Source organism: Amblyomma maculatum, chromosome 1 (assembly GCF_055883805.1).
Source record: "Amblyomma maculatum isolate TAMU_Amacu chromosome 1, ASM5588380v1, whole genome shotgun sequence".
NCBI classification, from domain to species: domain Eukaryota; kingdom Metazoa; phylum Arthropoda; class Arachnida; order Ixodida; family Ixodidae; genus Amblyomma; species Amblyomma maculatum.
The window spans coordinates 219,797,776-219,812,390 of NC_139344.1; the positions used below are offsets into that span (position 1 = coordinate 219,797,776).

General features: G+C 46.5%; 1 protein-coding gene across 4 annotated transcripts in view; it reads right to left on the reverse strand.

Annotated features, from left to right (window-relative positions):
* The window catches only part of LOC146205646 (transmembrane protein 208), a 78,200-nt gene that overhangs the window by 58,259 nt on the left and 5,326 nt on the right, over positions 1–14,615 (reverse strand). For all 4 annotated transcript variants that reach the window (XR_014704239.1, XM_084590319.1, XM_084590317.1 and 1 more), the window contains exons 2-4: positions 13,482–13,580; positions 11,932–11,991; positions 2,748–2,887 (exon numbers count right to left, since the gene is read on the reverse strand). Coding sequence is in view for 3 of the 4 variants with exons in the window: in XM_084590319.1 (XP_084446445.1) it covers positions 2,748–2,887; positions 11,932–11,991; positions 13,482–13,580 (299 nt within the window). In the remaining variant the exon portion in view is untranslated. The remainder of the gene's footprint in view (positions 1–2,747; positions 2,888–11,931; positions 11,992–13,481; positions 13,581–14,615) is intronic.

Sequence of the window (14,615 nt, forward strand, 5' to 3'; positions counted from 1 at the left end):
CCTGTTTAGCATGCGTCAGGGACCGCTCTGGATGTTTTGTTTGTGCTGTTGGTGTCATTTATCTCATACCCAGGGTGTCAACATCATTTGGGCATAATATCTTGCCTCTCGCAATACAGAGAGTGGCGTTCTGCCCAAGAAGAGAACCGGGCATCCATTTCGGCATGGTGCTCTGCAGCGGCCCTTATTGATTGCTCATTATGCATCAAGAACACTATTCAGTACTGAACTTTTACTTTTTCACAGGGAGTAGCCAATATAATGTCTGCATTTTGTATATCTCGAAAAAGTTTTGTCGTTTCATTTACAAGTTGCCTCAAGTTTTGTTCAATTTTTTTCTAAAGTCTGGTTTTTGGGAAATTATATTGTGTGTTACAACCCACAACTTTATATTCAATGTTGTATGTCTAAAAAGCGAATCTATTTAGCTTTCTGTTCGTGTATTGCATAACCTTTTAGACATGAAAGTTTTACAGAAAAAAAAAATCTACGGAAACGGTCATTTTGCCCACGGTAGGGAAAGAGTTAACTTTAGATATTTTTTTGCATTTGGTGATTCTTTTCACATTAGTCACACACAGCATTTCAGTTTAAATAGATACATGTCTTCAGGAAGCCTATACTATTGATGTCATTTTCATTTTTTTTTTTTTACATTCTTAACACCTCGCAAACTTTGCAGCAAATAATCCTGTCTAAGACCTCTCCAAAATGGAAACTTTTTGTTTCGTTGGGAAAGAGTTCAATCAATGCATTAACGATATCTTAACACCACATTCCAAACCCACTTTCACATGGCATTATACATATTTTCATACATCCTATACTCTACCAATCTGTTAGATACAGAACTAGACTGGTCATGAACAACAGGTCTAAAACTGCTATGAAGCAATGACCCCATCTTGTGTCAGTGTGCATCTTTAGCACAACAACGATGTCTCCTACTGTAAACGAATTACACCCCAGAGTTTATTTTGCATAGATTACGAAGCCACTGCTCTTCTTGCTTTGAACAAGCTGAGGAAAGAAAGCAGTGAAAAAAATTGGCTACCAGGGGCCAGATCCAGCGACTGTTCCGTTCGGGAACTGGTTCCTTTCGCCGTTTCTAATTGGTTGCCTGTGTCACGTCTGGCATGACCGCAAAACTTCTGGAGGCGGCTCCGCGTTTTTCGCCTATGTCACGGGGCGGGGCCACCGCTCCGAAAAGAACCGTTTTGCCGGCCAGCGCAGGAACCTCGACGAGTTGGTTCGCTTTGAGAACGAACCGCTCTGCGCTCGCTGTGGCGCCTCATGGCTGTTAGTCGAGTAACGACGCGCGCTGGAGCTGCTTGAGTTCGACCATGGTATCTCTCTCTCTTTTTTTTTTTGCAGCGCATTGCGGTCAGACTGTATTCTCTATATATTTATTGCCAGGATTTAACAGACCTCAACATACATAGCAGAAAAAAAAAAATAACCCATCAACTCTCAACTCCTACGAGTATGGCTAACGATCGCAAAGGGAAGTGGGGACGAAGGGGTAGGCCGGGCTGCCGTCAGAAGCGAAGGTGCTCTACGCGCTTCGACCGCTACTTTGCGATTGGGAGCTCTCTGTCAATAGCAGTGCGACTATTTGAATTCGGCAGTTGTAGAGACAAATAATTCGCATCCATAAGTGTGCGGGCTGGGTTTTTGCCCCCTTCTACATCAGCGGAAAGGGAGCAAACGGTGGCTGGATGGATCGAGTGCGGTCGGATTCCCTGAGTTATCGGCTGCATCCTACATTGACAGCTATTCACAGAAAGTTCACACACACTCACGACGCTTGAGCGGCCGATAAGGCTAAGGACGCTGTCCCGCTACATTGGCAGGCGCGGATGCCTCGGCGCAGTGCCTGTATCAAGCAGCTTGTTCGTACTTGCAATGGCGACAGCAAACTTACCGTTCATAGAGCTAGCGTGATTCAGACTGCATACTACGGGCATTGTAGACCTCACTCTTAGGATATTTGCCATTCTGTGCGAAAGACTGAACTTATAAAAACTTCATAGCGAGCGAGGAAGCAGACGCCGCCGCCGCACGTGTGACACCATCTAGCAGCGGAAAAGGTACTCATAAGCCAAGAAAATTGCTCGGCAGTTAACAGGACGTTTCCAACAGTATTTCAGATTATTATTCACTAGTTTGCATTACTATGTAATTATCAGATTCATTTCGTGCTTAACACCACTTCGGTACACATATTTAGTACCAGAAAAAGTCACATGCTCGTGGCGGACATGCCTACGATTTGGCACCATGGCTGATTGGCTGGTGCCTTTCCCGCCCTCCCCGCGAGGTGACACCCGCTCTTTAGCAGACGTCAAATTGACATCATCTTCAAAGAAAACGGTTCCCAAAAGTAACCTCCGCTGGATGCGGCCCCTGTGCACAGTGCACATATTTCAAAGTTCTCCTCTACTGTGGCCCACAGAAAGGCGGCGTCAGCTGGGCAAACACGCAACACGAAGTTACAAAAAAACATAAGCAATGACATTATGCAAAATAAATTACCATTACCATTTGCATTGTGCATTATGCAAACAAAATAAATTACCTCCAAAACACATGTAACTTTGTCTCTAAAAGAGCTGTCATAAGACAATGCAGCTGGTGAGCGGTGAGCACTGAGTGGTCTCATCCCCCCGCCCCCCCCAAAATGCTTGTTACGACAAAAAGCACATAACTCAATGTATTCAGTGTGAAAAGGAAATGAATCTACATACTCGCCCATGCCGGCTTGCACCATGTTAAGGTCCAGGCCTCCATCCAAGAGCTGGCCAGTCTCTGAATAGGACGCTCTAGCCATATATCGCATGGTCTGGATGCACCCACCGTAGACAAGCAGAGAGAACGCGTACAGAAGCTGCACCAAGTAGACCAGTCCATTACACTCAAAAGCGCACACGCATTCAGCCTTTGGAACACTTCAGATAACTTTCCTGCTTACAACCTCACCGTGATGCACACAGCACATTATGTATATCATTTAGACAGAAAGATCATTTAGACAGAAAGGCCACTTCAGGAGCAAGAAAACAAAATATCATAGCTTATTTTAGCCTACACACCGAACTAAAACACAAATAAAAATTGAGATTTGATGCAGCACTACTAATCTATAATGATTACTGGCCCAGCAAACTATGTTTAGGGAAAGTCCCCAAGCTAGAGTAGACTTCAAGAGGATGAATGCATTGCGTAAATACACCCCAGTGAAAATTCAAATCATGCTACAGATTTCCCATAGCATGGGTGGGATTGTAGTAGGGGTTTCATCTTTTGCAATCTTTTTCATGCTCCTTTGTGCATTCTAGGCAGTGTAGTGGTAAGTCACGATCCTTGGAATGAGCTAAATCATTCTTATGTTCTCTTAATATTGGTACGTGGCAAGGTAAGGCCAATAGATTAGTCCAAGATGACTCTGCACACAGCACACAGAAACACAGCAGCGTTAATCGGGCACCAATCGACACTGCTCGCACGTCGTCTTCACCAAAACTCACGAACTTCTTCTTCTTCCATCCTTATGCAGATATCCGTGCATGCACCACCTAATGTAGCACTGCCCCGCCGGCTGAAAAGCACCATCCCGGTGCATACTAGCGTCCAAACCAGGGTCCGTGTAGTACGGCTTGAGGCGCGCAACATGGACCGTCTCGGTGCGTGGTGTAGAGGTATGTGTTGCGGGGTGCAATGGCGCAGTTTCATATGTCACTGGAGTCACTTGTCGTAAAATACGGTAGGGTCCTGTATAACGGGGCAAAAGTTTTTCCAAGAGGCCAACGCGGCGAGCTGAGGTCCAAAGCAGCACGAGAGAGCCGCAAGAATACTGTGTGTTGCGATGACAGGAATCACAGTGATGTTTCTGGGAGCACTGGGAGGCTGCGAGTCGGTTGCAAGCAACAACGCGGGCAGCATCAGCTCGGGCTATGGCGTCACGAGCATATGAGCTGGCAGTGGCGGCCGAAGGGAGCAGGCTGTCAAAAGAAAACAGAGGTTCACGGCCGTATAGAAGATAGAAGGGGGAGTAGCCAGTAGTGTCATGACGCGACGAATCGTATGCGAATGTCACAAATGGCAGCGTTTTGTCCCAGTCGCGGTGGTCATCAGAAATGTACATAGACAGCATGTCAGTTAATGTCCGGTTAAGGCGTTCAGTAAGCCCGTTCATCTGTAGATGGTAGGCAGTCATAAAAGAATGACGAATGTTGCACAATCGTAGGATCTCGTCGACTATAGGTGCAAGAAAGCAACGGCCACGGTCGGTGAGCAGTTGGCGGGGAGCTCCGTGGACGAGTATAACGTCGTTGAGGAGGAAAGCAGCGACATCAGTTACACAACTGGTTGGTATTGCTCGTGTGACCACGTAGCGTGTGGTGTAATCAGTGGCCACCGCAATCCATTTGTTCCCCGATGCGGACAGTGGAAAAGGCCCCAGAAGATCCAGACCCACTCAAGAAAACGGATCTATAGGGATGTCGATCGGCTGCAAGAGTCCAGCTGGTAAAACTGATGGCTTTTTCCGGCATTGACAGTGGTCACAAGCAGCCACATAGCGGCGGACTGCGCGGTATAGGCCTGGCCAAAAGAACCAACGGCGCACACTGCCGTATGTGCGAGAGACGCCTAGATGACCTGCTGTGGGAATGTCGTGAAGCTGTTCAAGGACGGCTGTGTGTAGGTGCTGAGGGAGAAAGTCGGGGCCATCAGGTCGCATATTGTGCCGGTATAAGGTGCTGTCGTGATCACAAACAAACGAAGGGAAGGGTCATGGCGATCGGCGCTGAGGCGATTGATAATTTCGCGAAGCTGAGGGTCCTGGCGTTGCTACCGGCGAATGTTGGAAAAGTCAGAAATAGAGAGCACGCAAGCGTCATTGTCCCATTCAAGTTGGCTTGGCGGGTCGACTGGATGACGGGAAAGGCAATCGGCGTCTCGATGCAACTGGCCAGACTTATAAACTACTGAAAAATTGTACTCCTGAAGGCGCAAGGCCCAACGTCCAAGGCGGCCAGTAGGGTCTTTGAGTGTGGAAAGCCAACACAATGTGTGGTGGTCAGTGACTACTGTGAATGGCCGCCCATACAAGTAAGGGCGGAACTTCGTAACGGCCCAAACTAGGGCTAAGCACTCACATTCGGTAATGGAATAATTCTGTTCGGCAGCAGAGAGGAGTCGGCTGGCATAGGCGATGATGCGAGGGGAACCGAGCTGACGTTGTGGGAGAATGGCAGCAATTCCATGACCACTTGCGTCGGTGCGTACTTCTGTGGGCGCTGACGGATTGAAGTGAGCCAACACTGGCGGACCGGTGAGGTGGGCAATAACAGCGACGAAGGCAGACGATTGTTCGTGGCCCTAGGAAAAGGAGACCCCTTTTTTCAGAAGCTGCGTGAGTGGACGGGCAATTTCCGCGAAGTTTGGTTAAATCGAACTCACGGAATATCCCCTTGAAAATTCTATGTAAAAGTATAGGAAAGCCGCGTCATATATCGAACTCAATTTCACCGGTCGTTCGATATATCGAACTCCGCACCACGCATGGGAAAGTGTGCCTTCCCCAAAGACGATCGCATCACCCTTGGCCGTTTGCCGTGTGACGTTTTCAAGCTACGCGCGGAAGGAATGAGAGGGGACAGTTTGGCGACGGCTGGTCTGGGAAGCGCCGCGCCCATTCCCCAAAGGCACGCATCTGCAGTTATCAATTCCAGCGCGCCAACACATGACGTTTGCAAGCCATGTGCGTGGGTGTGCCCATTCTTTTGCCGAGCTATCTCTCTCCTTCAGCATGCGCTACGCATGCGCCAAGCCAGCTCAGCCCGTTTTCAGACAGACGCCGGACACTTTCTCCAGCGTGGGTTGCGAACCCTCTGCGCGTGGCGACTGACATGGCGATGGCGCCTGCGGACATTAAGAAGCGGCAGCTTTTTTTTTTTTTTTTTTGCGAGTCATCCTTTAGCGTAAGATATGGCGGCTGCGGATGTTAAGAAGCGGCAGGTTTTCTTTTTTTTTGCGGGAGTCGTTTATCTTTGCATGCATGAATCAACGAAAGCATGCGGTCAGCTGCTGCGATCATGACGCCCGCCCTAAGCGCGGAGTCATAAATCGAACCAGGCTTGTGCAATCAAGCCATCACGGGCACTCTGCCAAGTTTGCTCCCCTCCACCGCAGGAGCTATCAAAAGATAAACGCGCCCTGACGTCATCGCTGCGCAGTATTTTGGCACGCAGCCAAGAAATGAGCCGTGGATGAGACGACCGAGTGACGCGCGCCTTTGCGCCATCGACACGCAAGCGAAAACGCTCGCGATTTCTGCCGCGGCGACACAGAAACCTTGTTTTGAGCTGCCGTGGTGGCTCCAGCGGCGAGAGGGACGCAGTTCCAACAAGTTCGAAATTTTTCACTCTGTCACTGCCGCTCGTCGCTGAGATCGCTTGCATGTGAGCGAGCTGGCCTTAACGCTTTTTTTTTCAGATTCTCGAGTGCAAAAGTGGTGGGTGGGTTCATTATGCGAGTGGGTTGATTACGCGACAAATACGGTATCGTTTTTTCGCATTGTAAGTGCCGTCACAAGCAGATTTCTGTATATCGAATTACCGATATATCGAACTATTTCGCGATCCCCTTCGAGTTCGATATATCCGAGTTCGACTGTATACAGCCGCCTCGGGAGGTAAGCAAGTAAATGTACTGGAGCGGAGGCGAGGCTGGGATTGGTCAGCACTAGGGTCGTGAACACAATGGGGCAGGGTTAGGCGCAGAAGTCCGGAGGCACAGTCAATGAGAGCGGAATGGGCTGTTAAAAAGTCTAGGCCTAAAATCATGTCTCGAGGACAAGTAGTAAGGACGGCGAAGAGCACAGGAACGTGATGGCCGGCGATGCTGACGCGTGCAGTGCGCATTCCGATGATGGTAGCAGTGTTTCCATCGGCAACACGAACTGTAGAGGTGTTAGCGGGCGTAAGAACTTTTTTGAGGCGCTGGCGGATCAACGAACTAAGGACTGAAATATGGGCTCCAGTGTCAATAAGGGCAGAAACGGAGACTCCGTCCACAAGAATGTCAATGAGGTTATGTCTGGGTGTGGGGGTCGGTTCCGAGCTGGCAGTCCGGGTCGGTAATGCAGCGTCACTCCCGGGTGCTGCACTCGCTAGTTTCCCGAGTAGGTGCCGGCGTATGATGGGGAAAGAGCTGCGAGGAGGGACCGGTGAGCGGGATCGACGAGCCAGTGAGGATGGAGATTGGCTGGCGCGACGGGCAGTGGGGACGATTTCGTTGCGAGGCTGATCTGTTTGAGGAAGATAATGTCCAGGTTCATCATAGGCGGGGCTCCTCAGGTTGGGCAGGGAAGCGTCGAGGTCCATAGTAGTACCGACGGTCCACGTTGTAATAGGTGTGAGGGGTGGGGAACGCACGGCTACGGCAATAACGAGATGTATGGCCTGTGCGACAGCAAATGAAGCAAATTGGCCTGTCGTCTCAGGTGCGCCAGTCTGCAGGATTGTGGCTAAGGTAGCGACGTGGGGAAGCCTGGCTCGCGGTAGCAGCAGCCACAACAGGAACAGGGTGCGTTGGTGACGGTGGCGGCACGGGGCTTGAGGAGATGCCGACATTGGAGAGTTCTTGGCGAACAACGGCCTGTATCATGGCCATAGTGTCGGGCGGCGGAGACGTGAGTGGTGCAGGAGCCAAGGCCTCGAGTTCTCTCCGGATGATCCGAGTGATGTTCGCTAGATGAGAAGGCTGTTCCAAAAGCGGAAAGTCAGTGCAGGATGATGTAGCCGCCGTGTTTGGAAGGCGTTGTTTAGCCTGCTCGAATTTTGAACAGACTTGAAGTACCAAGTCGACGGTAGCGCAATCCGTACAGAAGAGGATGTTGAACGCATCATCCGCTATACCCTTGAGGATATGCCCTATCTTGTCACTTTCTGGCATGGAGCTGTTCACCTTGCGGCACAACGAAAGGACGTCATGAACATAGGCAAGGTGGGACTCCGTAGGGGATTGGGTGCGAGTGAAAAGTTCTGTTTTTGCTGCGCGAGCCCACCCAATCGGCTTTCCGAACAAGTCCTGTAGCTTTTGTTTACAGATTTCCCAGGTCACTAGCTCTTGTTCATGATTTCGGAACCACGTCCGAGCTGTTCCCGCCAAATAGAAGATTACGTTCGCCAGCATAATGGTCGCGTCCCAGTGGTTGTTTTTGCTGCAGCGCTTGTACTCATCTAGCCAGTCGTCAACGTCCGGCTTGTCTTCACCATTAAAGATGAAAGGGTGGCGGATCTTCGTGACTACCACTGGCTGAGCCGATGTTGCTGCGATGGTAGGGGCTGCCTCGGAGGTCCTAGTGGTCATTGCGGACGTCGTCGTGAGCCCAAATAGGTGGCAGCCACTGTGCAAATCCAGATTTTCTGTGCTATTTTGCTCTTATATTCTGTCCTGAGCACACGGGGATCTTCAGTCACCTCCACCAAGATGATATGTGGCAAGGTAAGGCCAAGAGATTAGTCCAAGATGTCTCCGCACACAGCACACAGAAACACAGCATCGTTAATCGGGCACTAACCGACACTGCTCGCAGCACATTGTCTTCACCAAAACTCACGAGCTTCTTCTTCTGTCTTTATGCAGATATCCGTGCATGCACCGCCTAATGTAGCAATATCATTCACGCAAACAGGATGGCACCTGAATGATAGATTAAGAAAACATACAATCTTATTATTTACTAATAGACGATACGTGAAATGCGAAGTGCCATCTCTTAGCCCTCCGAGAACTACGCCCGCCATGTTAGCTCGGTCAACAAAACGAAACCGCTGCCCTGTGCTGGGTAAATACAGATATGCTTCTTGTAAAAATAAAACCTGGATGCAATGTTGTGCTGCGCTATTCACTCTGTGAGAATACTATGAATACTATGATGTGTGTGGGGACCAGGCACTTATCAACCTTATGTTTATTTTTATTTTTTTATTGAGCGCGAAAATGCAATGCGACCTATCCCATGCAAACACACCGTTACAATACAAAGCGTTTAGCCCATGCACTGATTTTCCATAAGCCTTTGCAGGCTGTTCACGTTAAAAATATGATACAGAATGTGCTATATGTTATCTGTAAACAAAAGAGGGCCAATATACAAGTTAATTCTCCAGGAAGCATATTTGCTAGTTGAGAGGTAAACACGCTGAAACATTTTTTTTTTCTTTAGCTGGCGTATGCCGATGCCGCCCGAAATTGCAGTCCGGCCGCAAAGAAAATTTTTAATTAAATTACTGGCAAATCAGGCCCATAAGCTTTTAATGCACTTCAGCCACAAACCTCGATTGGTCATGTCATGAGCTATTAAGTGCGCTCATAATGCGCCCACTTACATAGTTTGCTATGTGTTCAGTGCAAGGAAACTGAAGTGTGGAGTTTCATTTTTTCAGGGTTTCCGCAATCGCTATTCACTCGATTCAAGTTCGTTCAAAAATGATTAATTAGTTACTGCATCGTGCCGGACTCGAGAAACACGTTTCAAAGTATGGCAGTATGCTAAAACCTCTTCAAGTAGTCCAATTTTATTATTGTTGCAACAAGCGGCAACGGTTGGCTCCGCAACAAAGCCATTTCCACTTTCTGCAACCTTGGTAGTGAGCAGATTAAATGTAGGAAGCCATCAAAGCATGCTGACTTCACGTGATTTAGCCCAAACAGCAACTGTCATATGCTAATTTCTTGAGGATGCTTTTCATGGTAGTAGGGAAGGTCGCTACAATATCACAACTAGGAATTAAATAAAAAAAACAACTGTGACGCTGCTTGCAATATTGCAAATAATATCCATCTGGCCCTAGAATTAAGCTAAACAGCACAAACCAACAAAACAAACACCTTGGTCTCTGTAACTGTGATGCTGAAAAGCTGATGTGCATCACACATTGTGCTTAAAGGGATATTAGCACCACGCAGCTAACAGAGGCTCACAAACGATCGTATACTGCAGTTGCTCCAGCCAACACGTGTGCACGCAGGGTAAAATAACCGCTCATTACCTTATCAGAATGCTGGTCCACTTGAGAATACAGAGATGATAATGCGTGAAGATTGAGCCAGTGTCTAAATGCGTGCATTAAAACAACAACGGGGCGGAGTCAGACTTTTTTTGTGCACACACGGTGTCCATTCCTGCCAACAACAATACGAAACTTCAGGCGAAGCAGAAGACGTGGTAGAAAGCATGCTGGTGCTCATTAAAGGACAAGAAAGGACCTACAATCGGCTAAAAATTAGCAGTACAAACAGTTCCGTGGCTCTAACGTGGCTCTTAAATTTTTTATTGAAATATTTGTGAGTTTTCCCGGTATCAAGAAGGAAGCCCGCACAGCTGGCGACATGCCGATGACACGACCGCTCGACTGAGCCAAGATGGCAACCGGAACCTGCGGCCATGGTGTTGCCATACCATCAAGCAGTTTCGCATATCGTCTATTCCAAGGATAGCAACCTGCCACTTCCCTGCCTAAAATGCACAAAGGAGCATGAAAAAGAGTGTGCACTTCTGTTTGTTAAATACAGGACTCGCAGACAAAGCAAAGACTGTATTACAAGCGAGATAACTACTCTGCCTAGTTTGAGCACAGGCAAGAGATGGCCGACAGAGAGAGACACTCTCAAGCCACTTTTAGATGTCCAGAAAACACTTAAAGTGGGAAACTGCTGATGCCAAGCTTCATTCACCTCACAAACGTCAAGCTACGTCAGACTGTCAACGAGCTTTCCATGATGGTTGGTAAAAGAAATCAGGCAAGAGGTGCTTTGTCGATGTTAAGGGTAGCAGCACCACATTAGTAACTTGTGGACAGTTCTGTGCGAAAATTTCGATAAAGTGGTACTTCACTCTGAAACGGAATGTCTCGATGAGAGAAAACCAGCTGATTTCCTAGAAATTGAGAGCCACACTAGATCCATTCCAGAAGCGACTGCCAAGCCACTCGTTCAATGACTACCGACCTCTCTTGACCTCTGTGAGATGCGATGTAGACTCGCTTTACAGGGAACTTAACCAGTGCTTGCTGGGAGCAAGCCCCATTAGTGCAGGCAATTGAAGTCACGGACTATTGACACAACGCAACTGTGTGCTACCCCAGGCTGGCGAATGCCACATTGGTAGCTGTAATGTTAAGAGAAGATTCGCTAAACTGATATACTTCCAAAGACCGGACAGGCCTCCTATGCACATTGAAATGCTGTGCATGCAGATTATGTCTGTTAACAAGGTTGTGTAAAAAATCAATAATCAGCTTGTGTGAATAAAAATTTTTCATGCCCCAAAACTGACCCAGGCCATCTGGTGGCAGTAATTATTAATTACAAAAGAAACTCGGAATTCTGAAAAATATTTTTAAACTCAGACTTTGCCCCACTTAGCAGCCTGAAACTTGGCCCTAATTGTTACCCTCTGATTAAAAATAAAATTTAATCAATTATTATACTTGTAAACTTGACCGGGGGAAAAAAAAAAGGAACAAAATTTTACATTTCCACTAAAACTCGATTTCATCCCTATTATCAAGTTGGAAAATACTGCCCAATTTTTACCTCTCAATTAAAAAAAAATTAAAACCACAATACCAACAGTGAACTCTGTGCATAGATCAACCCCCCCTAATTCCAAGATGGCCATTTTCAGAAAAAAAACAACAACAAAACAAATGTTCACTTATATGCTGCAAGTAAACTTACATGCTCTTCAGTAAAGCAATAAGGCCTGTTATAAAATAACAAATAAAACTACAATCCTAGTCTTAACACAGTTTTCAGCCACAGTGATGGGAGGCCCTGTGTTCAACATGGTATGTAAAACTGTTCTTCAAACCCTGTATCATAATACAGAGAAACAATAAATTAATGCCACATACTTACCATGTAGGATAACGTGATGGAATCTCTCCACAGAATCATATGTACCCCAAGGTGAACAGCCTGTGCGAGGAATTATGTTATGGAGTTAACAATGACTCAACAAGCAAATGTTCAAGAGCGCAGACCAAAATGCAATGCAGTATTGTAACTGGGTTATGAAATTTTTTAGCAGCCTTTGGGAGCAGCCAAAAGTGCATTCTGAGCAGCAATAAAACAGGCTTTTGAGCGTGTACCAAACAAATGAAAGGCATACAAATTTTCATGGTACACGAAATGAGGGTACTGCTGAGGGGTATATTTTGAGATTAACCAGACTATCAGTGGTGAAGCATGTTTTGTAAGCAACATCGATAACCTATGTCCACTGCTATTAGAAAACTTAGAACTTCACAAATACACATCAATATGATTTTTCATTAAACATTAGCTTCCCATAGAGCCTCAAAAACAAATTGAAAGATCCACTCACAGAGTTAAGGGAAGTTAATCGTATAAAAAGAAATGATATTAAAAGACAAAACTAAATGCACGAAAAAAATGCTTGAAATAAGGCTGTTGACAATGGCCCAAAGCTCTTCACTGCTTTTAAAACTACAGATGTCACCTGTCATGCAACAATCTCCCTCCAAAGCTGCAATGCAATGAAAGTTGATGATGCAGTTTCGGTTTTAAAAAAAACACCAAGGAATGATGCCTGGGTAGCATGTTTCCCCTGAAATATAGCAGACGTGCTAGAATTAACCTTTCATTGAAGCTTCGTGCAATTTGCACAGTAATTACATAACCTACATGAACAGTAATGAAAGATGCTTAAAAGAAAATGTCCTCATACTGCACAACTGTGAAAAACTAAGGTATTATAGGGAGTGTGCTGAAGGATTGGTTTGCTCCACTGCTTCAAAAAGTGCTTTGGGTGTGACATTTTGCTCAAGACAAACGGTCATGTCAGAACAGCCACTGGCTATTAAATATTTCTTTAAATGTCATCCAGGTGCAAATTGTTGCTCCCAGGCAGGAAGAATGGCTTTGCTCTACAATGTTTTGTGCAACCTGCAAGTAAAAAAAAGCTATCAACTTTATAGTCAGCATCTACCAGTGAGCCACTTTCTCATTCCATATTATAAACAGCTTGTCAAGGTTCCCAAAAGTAAGAGGGCCAGCTCCAGAAAATACTACTAGTCTATCTCTCCATATAAACTATGCTACACACTATTGAAATTAACAACACTATGCTATACTTTTAGAAATGTACATCATTACCAACTTTCCGCAAACACTAAACTACCAAAACACCAAACCATAGTGAGTGGGATACAAAATATCCTACCTTGACGACAGTGCTCTCCACTGTCACTGCACAGACAAGAGAGAATGCTTTCCTTTGCTAACTCTTGGCTACCTTGAGCAAGATTTGCAAGGTTACAAAAGAGCAAGTATAATTCAATTAGTTGAAAAATTTTTCCCCTAAGCCTCAAATACGCATAGAATTTTCGCCCAGGAAATCAAAGCACAATCAACAGTTCAGCCAGAAAGGTGAGCGACATACTTACTAGGGCTGCAGCTGCCATAATACTGTAGAACTTGATTGTCTGCTTATTCTCTTCTAATATCTGCTTTTGACCTTTCGTCCCTTGTTTTCCTTTTTGAGGCTGCAAGTGAAACGCTATTGCTAGTGAGGAATGCATCGTCAGGTATCACTGCAGTTGCTTGCACTATAATGAATAAGAAGGTTAATACTGCTATATTCACTGACCACAGTGGTTGGTTTCACATATGAAAGCTGCAACAGGTCCCTGGCCAAAATAGGATTTTAGTACCTTCTGATTACAGAAAAGTGGGTACATAAATGACCAAGTGCCAAAGCCTGGAAAGGAAGCAGCTAAGTTGGCCATGGACCTTATAGTAGACAGCTGTACGTGCACTGACATTGCATAGCACATGGCAGTCTTTTGCACTTCGTCGCTGCTAAAATGTAGCCGCTAAAATTTTGATTCAATCTGGCAACCTTGGACTCCACCGGAGTCCCGGAGTCCATATGATGTAGGCGTCTGGGAGGTGGTGAGTTGTGGCGAGACGGAGGATTTGAAGTGCTATGCTGGAAATTCTTCCCTTTTGGTAGTTTCTGCATGCAGACTGTGAATCAGTGAGAATGCCGACATGTTCTTTGCTCATCGAGATTGCTAAGGCAATTGTGGCCTCTTCGGCTGCGTCAGTGTCATTCGTTGGAATAGTTGCAGAGGTGTTTTCTGTAAATGTGGAATCCATAAAGCTAATGGAGCGGGCTTGTCTTCCCAGGTATTTTGCTGCATCAGTGTATCTCGTTTCCGGATTTGTTTCGTGCGCTTTGCTCAGGGCCCGAACTCTTGCCTGGCGCCGGTCTTTATTGTATTGATGCATATTTCATGGGATGGGTGCTACGGTGATGTATGAGCAGATTTCGTCCGGGATGCGCTGCTTGGTGTTTTTTTGTTCTAAGCCTTCCTTGTATCCCAGTTTCTTGAGGGTTGCACGTCCAGTTTCTGTTAGTTTTAAACGTTCCAATTGGTTTACTTTGTGGGCCTCGGCAAGCTCCCCCCACGTGTTGTGAAGGCCGAGGTGGAGGAGGCGTTGTGTAGAGGCACGTTCAAATATACCAATGGCGATTTTGATGGCTTTACGGATGAGTGTTGAGTTTTTCCACTTCT